Raw genomic sequence first — 18,732 nt, 5'->3', positions numbered from 1 at the left:
GTGTCTGTGATTAACAGTACTTTCACTGCTTATGTCAGTATTGTCCAACTAGGCTGATAATAATACCACTAGGCAAATGAACTATTAGTCTGAAAGGTTTGGGGCACATGTTGTACATGTCATACAAAATATTGTAAATGTAACATGACATTTACATGTAACATGAAATGTTGTACATGTAACATGTAATGTTGTACAATTTGAAATCTACAATGTAACAAAATGTATTTGTATCATATATACATGATGCACTAAATGTTGAACATGTAACATGAAGTGTTGTACATGTAATATACAATGTAACAATATGTTGTATTTGTAGGATAAAATGTTGTACATGTAACATGAAATGCTCCACTCTGCATGAAATGTATACATAGCATAAAATGTTGTACTTGTGACATGACATGTTGTTTTTCGTAACATGAAATGGTCTTTAAAAAGACATAATTCAGTGAAGTGCATAAGCTGATGTGCATTCATCCCACACGGTAGACACAGGCAAATTTATGTGAGTGCATTGTCATCAGTGTTGCATAATGTGTTTATTTGTATATGTGATTCATTGCATCTTTTATTGCAGGCATTTACTTTTCCAACGCAAGTGTTTTATTTACATGCCACCGTACATAAACAAACAATAATTTACTACAGGAAAAAAATAAGGGAATGTATTGATTGATGGTGCAATGGTGTTAAGTGTGGGTTAAATTACTTCCAGGTGGGCAGATCTATATCAGGTATGCCTCACATGTTGGTCATGAAGCATTGTTTTTTTGCATTCAGATGCTACACCCGACATACAAAAGTATACACCTCAAAAATAGCTTCTTTCAACAGTGTTCAAAGGTCTCATATTTTCTGTTCTTAATATAATAGGTACAGACTGTACATGCATGTTCATGTACATTTATGCATGCCACAGTGTGAAAAGATCAAGACATTCTGTTGGTCATTGTGTGCCCTTTGCAGAGTATGAAGCTCCCAAAAATTCAGCTAGACCACAGGGATGGATAGATGTAAAACTTGCCAGCCCCTACCCAAACTCACCTGCCCACAAAATATCTTCATAGACATGTCTGAATTTTAACCGGACTATCAGGCAGTTGGATTTTAGTATCTGGCAGTCCATGTTGAAAATAACCCACCCTGGGCAGGCAGGCAGGTATTGCGAATGCTGACCTTAGTACGTCCCTGTTGTCAAAGGTGTCACTGTTAGACTGTGGCCATGATAAAAGGTTTAAATTCTGGTCTGCTCTGATTATGTGTCAAGGTTTGTCTGTACCATATTCATACCCAATAGCTTCACTGGAATAAACATCATGAGACCACGTTCACTGTAGACTTACCTTCTTTGATAGAATACCGTTAAAGAGGTGTTGAATCCAGTTCACTCATGGTGTCATTATTCAACTGTGTATTGTTTGGTCACAATGTGTGGTCGTATTATCACCATACTTAATGGATGGATTATTGCTGTTGTTGTCAACTGTTAGTTTGCACGATCAGTGCTGTTTTGTTTTCAGGTGATAAAGCTGTTATTACAGCAAAATATAATGTTTACTCACTTGTTGATATTGTGTTTTATACATAATGACTGTCATGACAGAAATTTCTTTTTATTGAAGGGCAGTGGAGTAGCCTGGTGGTTAACGCATTTGCTCATTATACCAAAGACACGGGTATGATTGCCTACATGGGTACAACGTGTGAAGCCCATTTCTGGTGTCTCCTGCTGTGATATTGCTGGAATATTGCTAAAAGTGGCAAAAATGCTCACTCACTCACTCTTAGTATTGCGTTTTTGCATGCCACAGTTGATGTTCTGGAACATACACATATTTTGTACCTCATCGTGTTTGCCATGATAGATATATTGTATATATTGTAGGTATGTGCCACAGTGTCATATATTTGTAGGTATGTGCCACCATGTCTTAGCATGAAACTTATTCCAGTAAGTACCACAATTATTACCATGACCCATCTCATGGTATGTTTAGTGTTTGTCATCTGACAGATACAATGTACATTTATATCTCTGTCTGTCGTCAGACCCGGCGCCACAGCAGCCTTTGAGCCCCAGCTCTCTCCCAGGTGATGATCCCAGTCTTCCAAAAAGTAATCATGTATTTCTAGTATTGTGCTGTGCTATCTTCTCAGTCACTCCGCCAGATAACCTTTTCAGGGAGAAACTATTGTTACACGCTGGATAGGCAGACAGCCCATGTTGTGTTGTTTTTTACAATGAAAGCAGTTGTGCAGTCAGTAGTAAGAATAGATAACAGTTAAAATTAATACCTTTGAAATGTTGAAATTAGAATCTGATTTGATATTGCTTATATCAGGGACTGGACACAGTTGTTTCTATATTTTACTGGTACATTGGTAGTAAATTCCCCACATTTTGTAATCAGCATAGTTTGTAGTGGCTGTCTTTAAAGCATCTGGATAAACATAAAATAAATTTAACATAAATTGTTTTAACTTCCCTTGAAGTGATGATATGAATATTAGATATGGAAAATATAGCTGTCACATTTTCCTACCAGACAGGGGTCAAGAAATTAATGTCAGCATTTGGCTATGTCCTTGACCTTTATAATTTTTGGTAATTTCATTAAATTCCAAAACGGACATCAACCAATTCCATCTCAAGAGTTTGTAGCTGCCATACTTGGAGCTGGTAACTGCTTTCAGTAGTAGTTCCTTAATGAGAGCAGTGGCTTGATACTGGCTTCAGCAGCTTTAAGCTGGGCGAAGTGGAGGAGTTTATCTGGAGTGACTGGGAGGTGGCACAGTGACTTGTTTGAGTTGTACAGCTTCAGCTTCTACCTATCATTCTGTACACATCTTTGGTTCATTTATTAACAAGCTTTTATTTGCAGTTTTACTAATTGTTGTGTGATACCAGGCTTCAATTTGCAATGGCTACCTGATAGAAAGTTCCACCGTGTAATGAAGAACAATGGGATCTGAAGCATTGATTACCTTCTTACTGGTTGTCATTTTGAGAAAGGATTTTGTCCAACCTGGATTTATTGTAGGGTTAATTGCAAATTGATTGCAGAATAAAGGCTTCTCAAATGCTAGTGCCATCTTAGCCAAACTTGAAAGGTCAATTTCAGCTCATTTTGCTCTTTCTGAATCATTTAGAAAGTTTAGCCTGAAAAGAAAATCGATGGAATGCAGCTAGGGTGATCAGATGTGCCAGCTCTATTCTTATACACATACATGTTTGTCAAATCATTGCAAAGTGACATAGTTTTAGAGATTCCATGTTTGTAGCCTGGTATTAGAAACTACAAGTTGTGTTGATGTCACCAAATGACTAATATGAAATGTTACTGCTTTATGTATATCAATGCTTGTATAGCCTGGCTATATCTTCTGGCTGCCCTTCTCTACAATGTACTGGCTTCTACAGTGTGTTCTGGTTGTTATACTGAGGCATGATCATGAAAACTGCCATCTATTATTCATGAAACTGGTTGTATCATGTTGGATGAATGAGGTATGTTATAACATGGATTATTATTTTGCTTCTGTAATTGCATGAACTGCTTGTCATGGAGTGTTCAGGTTGTGAGGTCCACATTGGTGAAATTCTGATGGTCTTGTAATTCCAAAATAGATGATGAAGTTTTGATGTGATGCCTTCACGAGATAATATTTGATATTTTTCTAGGGTTTGCATGCACTGATTATTATGTGTCTCAGTGAAATGAAATGCTAATTCAACCTTGTTTACATATTTGATACAACAATAGATGTTCAGGTAAATCAGCGACAGAGGTTTGATACTTTTGGTCTTCTGTCATCTGTAACTGTATTTTTGCATTTCTTTGTTGAATATGTGTCATTGGGAGAGGATTTAGCAAAATTGTGAATGGATTTTGCAAACTGTTTGGACATATAGCAGATAGTGAACAGATTTTACAAAATGTGAAATGATGTTGCAAATAGTCACCAGAAATTTGCAAATTGTGAACAGATTTTTCGAACTGTGATAGGATTTTGCAGATTTTGCAAGGATTTTGCAGATTGTAAGCAGAATTTGCAAATTGTGATCATGTTATGAAGGAGGACATTTCAGACAAGCCAGTAAGTCCTGTTGTTTACTACAGTAATTTCACAGCAGTGTGCAAGGTCTTGCTGTCTGGGGCATACAGAGTTCATTGTCTGCTTGTGATCTGACAATTTCTGCTACCAGATAGTCAGTTCAAAGGTTTGTACCCAACATGGTTTGCTCTTCAAACTTTCAAGAAGATTTTATATTTCAGATTCACCAGGATTATCATCTTTTGTTCATGAAGACCTTACTGACAGAATTATGAAAGTTGTTCAGATCCTATATGTGCTCCACTTTGTAAGTGTGGTCAAAGCAGGCATTCTTACTTATTACCCACATATTCTCACATGATGCAACAAGCACAAGAATTCAGGTGACATCTTACCTATGATAACTAAATCAGGAATCATGGAAGGGGGTAATTGTTTGCAGATATTACAGATCATTAATGGATTTGCCACAGTTTGACAGGACTGCAAAATTTGAGCAGGATTTTGCAAATTGTGAGCATTTTATAAAGAAGTGGTAGAATTTCTATACATGCTCTTTGTTCCTGAAACAGGGTTTTGGGGTAGCCTAGTGGTTAAAGCATTTGCTCTTCATGCCAAAGCCAGGGGTTTGATTCCCATCCTGGGTACAATGTTAAAGCCATTTCTGGCATCCCCAGCTGTGATCCTACTGGAATATTGCTAAAAGAGGCGTAAACACCATACTCAAGAATCATCCAACCAGTTTCCTGATACTTTCATACCAATTACACACATGATATTCTCACACAGTACTTCATGGTCTTGCCTATGATGGCTGCATCATCTTAGAACCACATATGATTGTGCGCCAGAGTATGCCAGCCTTTCAGATGATAATATGATCAAAACCTGTTTTCACCTTGTTTCCATTTCTTGACCTGCACAACTTATACATTTCTCTAAGTGTTGCAGTAAGACTTACACAGGCATTTTAGTTTCTTTAGAGCTAACATGGGTTAAATTTTCCCAATTCTCTTAGTTAGTTTGCAACAACTTCATGTCCATTTTCATAAATCAACTTGCTCTTAAATATTTCATCGTCGACTAAAATTGTAGAAATCATGTTTCTACTTATCAGTGTATCTTGACATGATTTTCAAAATTTCATCATGTTGTTAAGCCATAACTCTTGAAGTCATGTTTTCTAACATGGGGTGTATGCATAATTCAGCCCTGACATGAAAGAATGCTTGATTCTAATTGTTCAAAACAGGATTATGTAGAGGTATCCAATGGAAACCTTGGTAGTCTTACTTCAGCCACTTTCCCGATGCTTGAGTGTAGTAAGAATAAGTTGGTCATGTAAGATCAGCTGATAATAGTCCAAATAATAAGTTAATAGCTCAAAACTGTACCAAAGCAAGTGCTAAGTTGTGTTAGACTCAAATGTTAGGCAAAGGCAGGCACTAATTTCAGTTTTCCTCACAACAGCCTTGTATATGAAGGCATTAATCTAATTATAGCTTAGTTTTAACACATTCTATTAGTAAATGGCTATTCGGTTTTCATTCATGACAATATTTTGAGTGAAATTTGGAATTTGACAGTTACAATCCCATCAGTCAAGACAAAGATGCTGTTAAATGCTCAGAAAAAGACTCGCCCACTAAACAACAATCAAAGACATTTATCTTTGTTAATGACAGTGTCCACATCATTGATTATTAACCATCTACATTGTTCTAGAAGGCTGTCACCAACTGTAATTAGTATGAAATAAGTACTTAGTAAGTCTGCAGTAAGATGACAATCTGCCTGTAAACATTTGTTGTTCTTTTGATATCGCTTCCATCAGTTTAGCTGTAGGGGTTTGATAAGAGCTGCAGTGATGTAGAGTGCTGATCAAGGTTCTGGCACATAAACACTCATAGCTGATCAGTGATACTGGTGCAGGTGCTTGACATGCTTAGTACTGACTCACTGTTCAACCACTCATGCCTGGCGCTACTGCCATAGCGCCATGTAATAACGGTCGTAATAACATAGCCATTATGGAATTTTCACATCAGTCTTCTGAACAGGTCGATTTCAGTGTTTGCCATGAAAAATCTTAAACCTCAGATGCGCTTGTATAACATGCATCACAAAATCATTATCTTACACATTATTATCTTACACTCTGTGTAATCTGTTTGGATGTGATTTTAAGTAGATATACACACTTTGAAGTAGGTAAGCAGGATGGAAGTTCGGTATATGTTGAAACCAAAAGAAAACTGTTGTTTTGTCTTGAGTTTATGTAGATCTAAGCCTTGTAAAACCCCTGTTTGAGAATTCAGTATTTTGGACAAAAAAGTATTTCAAGTGTTTTGAGCAGACAGATTAGAATTGGTATGTCTGGAAAAGTCTTTTATGTGTCAATGATATCTTGTCATGTGAAAACCAAATGGAGAAAACTGACTTCAGTAAAAGGTTAATCGAATCTGTGAGCATCTGTGTCCTTGAGAACTTGCTTTTCACTCAGTTGAACATATATTATGTACAGCAAGGTGTCCTTGCACTGTGATAATCCACATTTGCAGAATACATCTGACCTAATTATCGGAGCGTTGCGAGCAGTGAGGTAAATGCAACAGGTTTTCTCATGTGAGTTGATAAGGGATGTATTCACCAGACAACTGATTGTTTACATTAGTTACACATCCTGGATTGATGATTCTCAGAAAGCGGGGCATAACTTGTATTACAGGCTCTAGTAATTAAAAAAATGGAAATGGATTTATAAACACATGTAATAACTGCTGTGGAGTTTGGACAGTGTGAGACAAACAAAGTATGCTTGATAAGTTTACAAGACCATACCTTTGATAGTTTTACCAAGATATTGAGTTGTAAAGTTTTAAAAGGGACACACAGTTTGCTAGTCTTACAAAATATGTTATCAGGCAAGTAGGTTTTGGGTTTTTTCGTCAAGGTATCATGTACTGATGGAAATAGGTAAGGGGACTCAGGAAAGTACAAGTGTTCCTGTATCTTTTTTCAGGTTTCTTTTCATGTTGCACAATGGATGAAAATTTGGGAATAGATAAATTAACAATGTACTGTCGTCTGTTCTGTTAGTCATTTCCTTCATCACGTTTTTCTATAGCAAGAGATTGGAATGTTTCACACTTATTCTGTAAGGGTGGAAGCAGAGTTTCTTTTGCAAGATTTGACTTTATGTACATTTGCAACACCTTTTTCAATGATTGAAATAGGTGTACATGCTTAATATTGATAGTGGGATTTCCCACAAGCATCCCAAACCTGAAAGTTTATGTACATATTGTCGCCAAAAATGCAAGATTTAAAGCCTGTTATGCTATATTTCAAATATGTTTTCAAGAGCAGATATGTATTCAAGCGAAGCTTGTGGATTTATTTGGAAATGAATTTGTAGCATAATGTAAGCACTTTGTTTAAGTAAAGTGACATTAAATTGACATTGCAAGTATTTCATAATCTTAAACAGAAAGAAAATGGATGTTTCATTTGGCCAGATGTTAAGTGAAACACAAGTCTTGTAGTGCAAGCTAAGTATGTTTGTGAAAACAGATAAGATGTTTGTACAACCATAAGGGAAATAAAGTTCCTTTTAAACAACCTTGATGAGACCTACAGGCCCACTTGTTTGTGTGTGAGATGACCAACTGATGATATATACTTTCTGAGATAGCTAATGGGTTTTCATCATGTCTGTCTGTTACCCCTTTTACTAGTCTGAGCGTTGGTTGGAAAGAAGGTTGGTTTGTTGTTGAACCCAAACACCTATGTTTGAGCTAGTTTAGAGATCTGTATATTTGTCTGAATTAACAGCATCAAATGAAATACAATGGGAAACTGTGAAGGTGCAGACCGTAGTAAATAAACAACTTGTTTCCGTAAGATTAGCCAGTATTACTTGTCGATCCACATCACATTGTTGTACTTTCAGTGTTCAAAGGTCATAAATGAGGATATTGTAATGAAAGTTAGGTTTTCAAATGGCCCAAGTCCATCTTCTGTTCATACGTTCTGTGAGATTCTGATTGTTATTTCTCAAGTAACACAACTCTGAGGACACACCGGTGCATTTGGGTAACCTTATGGCAAACATATTTATTTTCTATAAAGCAAAAAGAGCAATAAATGTCAAACCATGTCACTTATAGCCTAAAGACAGTGCTATAAGGGGTCTTGGCAAAATAGCAGAAGTTCCGCTCTTGTCGGTCTTGGATGTATTCTATTTTGTGTATTTCAATCAAATAAACACAAAACTAGTGCCAAGTATAATCACACTCTCAAAAAATAAACATTTGAGTCTAGTGACCAAGAATAATTACTTGAATTCATGAAGGGAGACAATTCGATTAACCGAAGACCCAAGTGGATTGTACCAGAACTAGTAAGTCATGACGAAGAGTTTGACAGTAGCCATTTCGTCCTATGTCATGTCCTTCATCGCATGATCACAAAACAGAGCAGAAAATCAACTACTGAACTTGCTGAGACAAAATCAGAACATTGCTGGATAAAAGTATTTACATCTCAGGACCCATGCAATCTTTAACCTGTAACATTAGGATCATGACAAAGACTCCTAGAAGTTGGTGCTTAATTTTGAACACTGTTGACTGTTTCTCAAACTGACTAATTTTTTCATGACTTTTTTAGAAGGGAAGAAGTGAAACAAAATTGATTTTATTGAGCACAAAATCTGCTGTAATTACTTTGGCTAATAGGATAGGAAAGAGTTGTGATTTACTGGAGTTGGTGCAAGTATGGACCAAAACTGATGTATGTGATGCCTCATGTGACTGCTTCAGGAAGTTAATTAGGGGCATACAGCTAATTGGTAACCTTTGTTCCAGGCACGCGGACCTTAGGTCTACACTTCTCTTTGATCAGCTCAGCCCAACATTGTTATGAAATTTATTTGCACTAGAATCATGTTGACATGACAAAGAAATGTATTTAGCTTTTGGGACAGTGGGCAAATGAGGACATTTGTAAGACAGAGTATCACTTTCAGTTACCTTTGTTATTAACCTAGTGACACTGGGTAAGATAGTGTGTGTCCTCATTGTCCTTGGTGGTAGGTATGGACAAAGGCATTGAATTAAAGGTCACATTTACTCAAGGGGGTGCAAATGCGTAAATCACTCATTGGCATCGTCATAAATGAAACTCTGTCATTAAAACTACTCATTTCGATCTTTAATTACCTTAATTCAACCGTTTTGACAACAGTACACAATTCTCAGTCATGAACAAAATATCAACCAATCAGAGCGGCGCGTAATGTAATGATACAGACGACATACACTGGGGCATGCGTGCAAATTATGATTCATATAGGTAAACTATAAAGTGTCCAGATATTACATTCCTGTTATACATTTGCACATTGCTTCTTTTTATAAAGTTTCAAAATGCATAGAAGTATGATTATACAGTAATTAGGATTATGAGACCAAATATAAAGACGTATATTGACAATTGTCTACATACTGGTGAGTGAACATTTTTAAACCAAGTAAATTTAGCCAGTGAAGAAATTTATAACTCAGTATTTTTACTTCGACCCCGACCTTGCTTATCTTACGTTGCAGGTTGTGTCATGCAAAATCCTTTTGGTCATTATTCAAATGCATATTTAACTACTAGTAAAAAGTAGTTTTGATTTTTTCTAACTTGATGAAAACAAACCATAATCTCAATAATTCTAATGGTCTTTAATCCCTGACTTCACGATTTTCAGAAATGGTGGCACCCTGTCCGAGAATGACTGCGTTTTAAGCTGTTTTCACCGACTTACAAAATCAAAATTACTTTCTACTGGTAGTAAAATCTGTATTTTATTGATGGACAATTGCTTATAACGTAACAATTTCACTCTTGGTAGCGAGGTGGAGGTAAGTGTAATATTACTTGCAATATTGTTGTCACTTCGACCCCCACCTTGCTTCCATGGAAGAAGTCGTTATGTTACAAGTTGTGTCATGCAAAATCCTTTTGGCCATGATTCTAATACATATTTAACTACTACAGGCCCCGTGTACTAGTAAAAAGTGGTTTTGATTTTCTAACTTGATGAAAACAAACCAGAATCTCAATAATTCTAATGGTCTTTAATCCCTGACTTCACGATTTTCAAAAATGGCGGTGCCCTGGTGAGGATGAATGCTTTTTAAGTTTGTTGTCACCGACTTACAAAGTCAAAACTACTTTTCACTGGTAGTTAAATATGTATATATTTTTTTATGGACTTTAGGATTTTACATGACATTGTTTATAACATAACAATTTCACTCTTGAAAGTGAGGTGGAGGTCAATATAACATTACTTACAATAATATTGTCACTTCGACCACAACCTCGCTTCCGAGGAAGAAAGCGTTATATTCATGCAAAATCCTTTTGGTCAGCAGTGTGTCGTAAGTAGTCTTGATTTTATAAACTCAACGAAACTTGAGCTCCATTTTCTATCCTGGAAGTGTGGTAGGGGGCAAACCATCCGATTTAGTACCACAGCCTTCCACAACACTCGCACAAACAACCAACTTAAGCACAAACTACAGGGACCGGTGGAAATCTGTGTATAGTGACACCATCACCCGACCCCAAGGAGCAATTGAAGGCAACACAACAATTCGTCATGTCTTTGGTGATGTCAAGAAATCAGCAAAATGACAAGCTTGCTACACATTTTCTATACAACTAACTGAAAAATCGTTTCTTCTATGACGTCACTGCAGGGCTCTGGTGACAAAGTTATGAAACCTGTCTGTTGTTTCGTTTGCGGGCGAGAGAGAAGCAGACCCCTTTTTAGCAACTTTTAAAAAATGATGTTCGTTTAATATGACTAACCAGAAGTCTTTCATAATCAGTGGTAAAAAGAGTACCAAAAAATTTTGTTTATTCGTTCTTTAAGCAGGCTGCATTTGAAAAACATATTTGCTTTATATGTTTCTATTTAGTTTACCCTCACTGACAGAATGGGGCAGTTTGGTAGCCTAGTGGTTAAAATGCTTATGTCCCGTGTTTTAGAGCCCACATGAGTACAATATTGTCCTCTGTCAGGGTATTGCTGGAATGTTGCTATCAGGTGTAAGACTAGACCCCCTCACTCATTTATGAAAATTGTATGTAAACCCAATTTCTCTCCTCACATGTGTCATCATAAATATCATTATATCAATATTGTGTTGATTTGTTCTTTTAAACCATTTCATTCCATTTAAAGTTACTGAAAACTGAATTCCCATGTCACCTCAACCTTTCTTTTGCTTTTGGACTCATTTTCTGAGGATGAAGAGTTGATAGACTACCACGACATTACACAATGACATTAGACAACTCCAGTCTGCCCTGGCTATCAGCTCCAGAAACCTGTGGCTCTTGAGTGCAAACAAGATGGTGAAAACTCAGCCAAGGGCCTGCACTTGGTGTAATTGTTCTCTTCCGAAACCAGAAGTAGTTCAGTAAGATTTCTCATTGAAACCAAGATGGATGTGGGGCGATAACAGTTGTGTAAATATTCAAAATACGAGTCATAATTTCCTGCCCGCTTCTCAACTTTATCACATGTTTGAGTCGCGTGTTGTGGTAAAGAGCTGGTGTTTGTAGTTCCTACAGCATCTAGAGGACAACACTGTTAAGTAGAAATATGCTCAAGCTGTTTCGTCTCCACAAAAAACAGACAGGTAATGAATCATTTCATTCTTTATTTTGGGATTATTTACCATGTAAACTTGGTTGTTTTGCATTAACTCCAGGATAAGAATGTGGCTAGAAATGCATGTTTTTGAAATGATATGCCTAGTAAGAAAGTTATTATTTGTGATATTGGAAGATGTGTGAAACATTAAAATGTGTGTGTGGGGATGTGATTGTGTGAGAGAGAGAGATAGAGAGATAGATTCATATAGTCATTGATCTTCTCTTATATCCCAGAAATGATATGTGTAGTGTCAACAAAATTATCTTTAAAGGTCACATGCAACGTAAAACACAACTTTGCAGATTCTGGTACCTTTAGGTATGCACTTACCGAAACTAATCATAAAAAATGCCAATTCAACCTATAAAGTTGAAAAAAATGCGATGAAAAAAAAAGCCCGCGAAATCGGAGTTCAAACGTTTCCCTAAATTCCCCCCAACTGGTTTCAACAGCTGTGCTGCGCTGCGTCCATAACGCATGTGCAGTGAAAAGGTTCGCGGAGTTTGAAACAGTATGCATGCCCAGTGTCTGAGGTCGTGAGCAATAGTCTAATCTTGGTTGTGTACACAAACAAGTAAATAATCTACTCATTACGTAAAACAACTTGTTGATTGTAGTAAGCAGTTTTAGTCACAGAGAAAGCTCAGTGTCTGGTTTATTCACACCTATATGTCTGTCTGCCTGTCTGCTAAAGACAACATGCAATACACAGCTTCAATCATTGACCACGTCTAATTTGAACTTAACACCTATCAGACTATACAATGTAAAGAAAATAAGTTGATTTATGACTCGTGCACCCGAGTCCCGTGTCTGCCACATTATGTAATTAGGCATGTGTGATACACACGACATGCTTTTATGTCTGTGGGTTGCAAACAAACTACATTCATTTTTTTCGGATGACTGGATCTGACGGAAACTGGTGCAAACTCTTGTCACTTTCAAGTCCTGCTTTGTACTTGGACAAATGATATATTCCAGTTACGCAGTAGTTTACTGTCTCAACTGACGTGATTTTTGATTGGATCGGGCGCAAATTCAGAGAACATGTATTTTCCAAACCCAGCATCTCTATATACATTCTTCATGGATAACGACTTCTTTTCGTGTATATGATTTTGTTTGACAACAGTATATGAATCCATACTGAAACGACGCATCAAGTACACAAAAAGAAGTTGTTATCCATCAAGAATCTTACTTTCTTGTGACTGGCTATACTTCTAAAATGCCCATCAAACAGATCATCTTTCTGTACACACAATGAACCCTCAGCATATCAGCAAATGAAACCGCCAATCAGGAACCGTCGTTACACTTAAATGCATATCCACCCGCTATGACTGGGTTCGGTCTCCCGAGGGCTTCGTTTTGGGGGAAGTAAGCCCCAGTACAAAATATTGCACTTTTGAATCGCGATTGTACGCTTATAATTTTGTTTATTTGTTTTTTTAAAAGCAGCAATGTATATTATATGTCATGAATAAGTGAAAAATGTGTTTTAATTATTAAACCTTTAAGGAACTACTTGATAGTAGGGAACCTGAGGCTGGTAGTTTCAAATCTGAAATTGTTCTTAGCTGAGAAATGGATGTGAATGCACTTGAAGTGAATGTCATGCTACTCAAAAGAAGTTATGGAAATCTCATGTGACAAGGGTTTGGCCTGTTATAACAATCTTCAGAGTAGGAGTGTGTTTATTGGTTTGTTAGTTGTTTGTTGTTACCACCTCACTCAGCACAAGTGTTTCAGGCTTATCATTTTCTAATCTGCAAACTTTTATTTCTTTTATAGATGTTTGTATTATGACAGATCTAAGATATTTCTTTTGTGAATAAGTATTATAATGAAATGTACGCAGGATTTCTAAGGATGTATGTAACTTTCAGAATATATGGAAATGCATTTCAATTGTCACTTTTTGGTATTAATCCTCTCTAACTAAACATAAACACAGTATCATCATTAGTGATGAATTTTCCTTCACACAGACGATTGTGATCGAATAGGTGTCGTGGGGAAGTGATGGGGAGTCTGATATGTTGCCCAGTGGTATAAGAGACTCAGTGGGAGTGGAGTCTGATAAGTCATAGAGTGATGTTGAATCCTTATGACAGCTGGAGGACTTCCACCAGGGGTTTAGCCTTGTCTGATTGCCCTCCACTGGCAGATCCATTCTTTCCCCACAATAGATATGATGGTGATAATGGAGTTCCAGATGATAGTGGTATTGATTGATCTCTGTGGTACCTCTACTAGCTGGCAGTCAATACCTGTGTCAGCTCCTAGGACTAAAGCCAACAGCATGTGTGATGTAATACAGCCCTGTGGTAGTTGACATTACATGTGTGTAGACTGCTTGCACTTGTCCACTGTGTAGCACTAGCTCATTGAGATACATGCTGAAGTGTAAATGAATGTCAAATCATTATACTGACTCCAAGCTGTTATTGTTTGTGCCAAGCAGGTTATCAAGTTCCACAGTTAAATGTCCATGGTATGATGTGGCCGGTAATGAAACCACTGACCTTCCCTCCTTAGGCAGCTCTGTCCACTGGACCGTGTGAGGTAGCATAGTGGTTAAAGTGTTTGCTCATCACACTAAAGTTCAATTCCCAACATACAGAAAATGTGTGAAGCCCAATTCTGGTGCCTCCTGTGGTGATATTGCTGGAATATTGCTAAAAGCGGCTTAAAACTTGCTGGCTCACCCACTCACTCACCTGCTCACTCAAGCACGTAGGTGGTCATATGTACAAGTAACAAGATGTGAATTTCATGAAGCGGATCAATATATCAAAGCATGGTTAGAATGAAGGTTGATTATTCTCAAGGATGGGCTTTGATATGTCCCCCGGGCAAGTTGTGACTTTGGGGTGATTGAAATGACTGCCTGTGAAAAAAATATCCAGGTCAGTAGATTCACTCTGGGCACTTTCTTTCTTTGGATGAAGGCTCTTCCTTGCTCTACATATATTTTGATTGGTGCCTGTTTGCGCCCCTAACAATTTTTTATTGCCATTTTAAAAAATAAATTTGACTTTGCCACGTCATCATCCATTTGTCTACTATAAGAATGAATGTCGATAAGAACGAGTGTGACTAAATCTACAACTCATTAACAGGTGCTGAACTTCCCAAGCAGTATTTTTGAGAGAAAATGAAATAAAAAGGGTTCTTCCCTCGTCACTTTTTTTCAATAAAAATTAAAAAATGTCCTACCGCCCTCGTCACTTTTGAAAATAATGTGCCCAAGAAACATTTAATTGTTTTTATGCAGGCTTACAACAGTAACAATTCACATCATTTGAAGTTGTCAGTGAGAGTATTGTGAGATCTTACTTCAATGCATACACAATGCCATTTTGAAAGTGGTCAGATGTAACATATGTTATATTTGGGATTACACTTTCTTAGTGAAGTACAGATTCTATTACGTTTTGGTGACTTAAGATGGACTTGCATAGGACTCAAACCAACAGAAGTACTAGAAACTGTACTTTATGAAGAAAGGGTAATCACAATTTATCATATGTTGCTCTTTCATCAGTGTTTCCAATGAAGAAAAAAACATCAAAGGTCTTTCATGTATAAGATAATGAATATATGATAAAGAATGCAACATAAGTTTTCTGTCTGTTATCACCGTTGAATAAAGTCATAATGTCTGCAAAAAAAATTCCTCTAATGTTTTAATAATGAACTTGGAGATAATGAATACATGGAATAAAATTAATAAATGGCCAATCGTTCATGCATCACTTCATACAAAGAGATCAAGATACGAAGTAGGACAAATTAGAATCAATAAGACTAAAGAAAGATATCCATAAAAAACTATTTTCTCAATTTCCAGGTCAGTAGTCTCCATGCATCATCCAAATACCACCATTAGTGATTGCATGAAAGTTGCTCATAATGACTGGGCGTTCACCAAGGTGTTAGATTTATGAGCGTGTTCGATAACTCCGTACAGATCACTGACAATTTCCCCTCTACACCATTCTGCATGTTGTCACAAGTGGGTGATTTTATGGAGGTTTGATGGGCAGTTTACAGTTGAAGAGTAATTCTCCCCATTGCCGGCTGGAGTGCTATTGATCAGTAATCTGCTGTGTGTCTTACAATCAGGGCTTTGTAGGAAACATGACTTGGTGTTTATGTATACTTCCGCAAACTGTTTGTGTTGTCAGACAACACTTTTATGATGATGTACAATCTGTGCATATACATCATTTATATGTGTTTTCTAAATTCTTTTCCATTCAGTGTGTGAAATAGTTTCCAGATTTTGCTAGCCAGTCCGGCTACCTATGCCTGAAAGTTACTAGACCGCAAGGTAATTCACTGGCCTGAAATATGAATGTAGAAGCTAAGCTAATGATTACACAAACGTAAGATACCATCTAAGACAAATAGGAAAGCACATCTCTTAATTTCTTGAACATTTTGCTTTTGCTCAATAACTTAAATATGTCAGCATTAAGAGGTTAATATAATGAACATACTTATCGGGACATAATCTTGCATGATTTGGAAGTGATAAAAACTATTAAAGTGACCCCATGAAATTCAGAATCCAGTTGGGCCAGTGACTGTTGAGATTTACTGGCCCAACTTCAATTTTACATGCCACAAGCTTGCAAAGCAAGGCTGTTTCACACACTGTATCTGTTCATGGTAAATGGCTTGTTTCGAATAGAGTGTGAAGAAACTGATACCTTGAGTCGGTGAAGTTCCTCTAAAGCTGTGTGTTAATTTGTTTAATCTGAGATACTTTGATGCACAATACATACATATTGACTGTGTTTTGTAAATGCTGACCTGTTCACGATGCATAGTTGTGAGATAGATGTGAGAAGTTGATGGCTAGTGTCTGTGAAGTTCTTTCAACAGAGGTGAAGCTGTCAGTCATGTTTGTTTATTCTGTGACACTTTGCTGCACAATATGCCCATATTGTCTGCATGTTTATTTAATGCTTGAGTGCTCATGATTAAATCAGCGAGGGTTATGAAGTTGATGGCTTGTGTCGAATCAAGTTTCAAGAGTTTGCAAGGTGATGGCTTCTGAATCTCAACTAGAGTGAGTATGGTTTTATGCCACTTTCAGCAATATTCCAGCATCATGGCAAAGGACACCAGGAATGGGCTTCACTAATTGCACTCATGGGGAATCAAACCCAAATCTCTGGCATAACGAACAATTGCTTTTCCCACTAGGCTACCCTACCACCATGCCTTTAGAGTTACTAAGTTGATGGTTTCTTTTGACAAAGGTTCACTGAAGGAGGTAAAGTGGCCTGATATGTTAATTTATTATGCTTTTATGCAGATATATATTTAAGACTGCTTCAAATGTAGTTCTGAATTGAGTCCTGTTGCCTGTTTCACACTTAACATAAGTCATTCATTGTTTCTGGATTGGGTGGTCCAGTCATCTGAGGAGGTGCAGCGTTACATGCAGAGGTGCCCCAAGATCATGAAGGGCTGAATCCCAGTTCACTTTGATTATGTTTCTAGTTCCATGTCCATCCACATCGGTTTCTCAGAATTGATACATCTGAATCCTGCATCACTTGGGGCTCTCCTTCCATGCCATGGTATAATTAGATTACTGTTCAAATTGGCATTCAATCCAATTCATTTGCTGGAATCTGAATTGAATGTGTAGCAGAAGTCCTGCTTGGTTTGCATGTCATGTAGGGTTTCAGTTAATAAGCATTTTTAGCTCATTAAGTGAGTAGACTATTGGACGTAAGAATACCACCAAATGAAAAAGTCTGATACGTTCATTCCAGACTATCAGCTACCCAAGAGAGATCATTATGGTGTGTCCTCACTGTAAAAACCTATTGACATTTGGCCAACACTTGAGAATTAATGCTAATTCTCCTTTATGTGTGTTTCATGTGTGTTTGCTGACATTAGTAGGTAGAGCGTTTGTGTGGCTACCTTGTGGACATGACTTGCATGCCATAACAGGTGCTTGTTTTTGGACAGTCAGTTAGGAGGTATGTGGAGAATGGACCACAGAGATGTGACAGAAATGTTCAGTTTGACCACTGACCTGGTCATACAAACTAAAGTAAATTTCTGGATCCTGGTCCAGACGTAAGTAGCATTTGTGAAGTGGGTTGAAACTTTGTATCATACAAGATCAGTTCTTACCGTGTTTGTAACTGTCACACTGTTTTGATGGGCAAGCTACGCTGAACATTTATGTCACTGAACTGAAGTGTGGCTAGGTGTGTGGGTGTGGTGTCTAATACATGTCTCTACTCACAGCTAGTTCAGTGTATAGATAGACGAACATGAAATATGTTATGACAATGCATCTCTCCTGTCAAATACTTTTTTCCTGATGCAGATTTCATGTAATAGAACTAGCTTTGCATTCACCTTTTCTAGATTGGTTTGGTTTTCACAAAGAACATAAAGTATATTACCATAGGTAAGCTGAATTTTGAGCACAAAAAATGTAGCCTGTAAAAGGGGGTTAACTTATCACTATTTACACTTTAGTCAAACATGTAATTTTTGTGACATATACCACAATTAAGGTGCCACATATGGAGATGTGTCATGAGAGGCAACCAACACAATCAGACAGGATTGCTGACATTATTGACATGTCATTTTGTCCCAATTCTGTAGATTGATACTCATTTTATTGATCACTGGATTGTCTGGTCCAGACTTCATTATTTACAGACTGCTGTCATATAGCTGGAATATTGCTGACTGTGGTGTTTAACAGCAACAACAACAACAAAATTTATGTGCAAGACCAAGTTCATCAGAACATCTTTAAATGTCTTGGATCCCTCATAGGTATGAGGTATGCAAGTAGTATAGTTTATATTCTTCCTAGAAATGTTGCTGAAGCTTTCCTACATACTAAAATGTTTATGGTCTGGAGATCCTATGAAACCCATGCTGGAAGTATC

At 37.2% G+C, this 18,732-nt stretch overlaps 1 protein-coding gene across 3 annotated transcripts in view; it reads left to right on the top strand.

Annotated features, from left to right (window-relative positions):
• The window catches only part of LOC137273625 (tyrosine-protein kinase ABL1-like), a 93,677-nt gene that overhangs the window by 28,358 nt on the left and 46,587 nt on the right, over window positions 1-18,732 (top strand). Inside the window, exon 2 of one of the 3 annotated variants that reach the window (XM_067806384.1) lies at window positions 2,056-2,121. In XM_067806384.1, coding sequence (XP_067662485.1) covers window positions 2,056-2,121 — 66 coding nt within the window. Of the gene's footprint in view, window positions 1-2,055; window positions 2,122-11,630; window positions 11,766-18,732 lie in introns of those variants that run through there. The other 2 variants (XM_067806385.1, XM_067806386.1) reach the window with 2 other exon arrangements.

Source organism: Haliotis asinina, chromosome 2 (genome assembly GCF_037392515.1).
Source record: "Haliotis asinina isolate JCU_RB_2024 chromosome 2, JCU_Hal_asi_v2, whole genome shotgun sequence".
Lineage (NCBI taxonomy): Eukaryota > Metazoa > Mollusca > Gastropoda > Lepetellida > Haliotidae > Haliotis > Haliotis asinina.
Note: the sequence above shows the minus strand (reverse complement) of the source record. Positions and strands in the feature narration are given on the sequence as shown.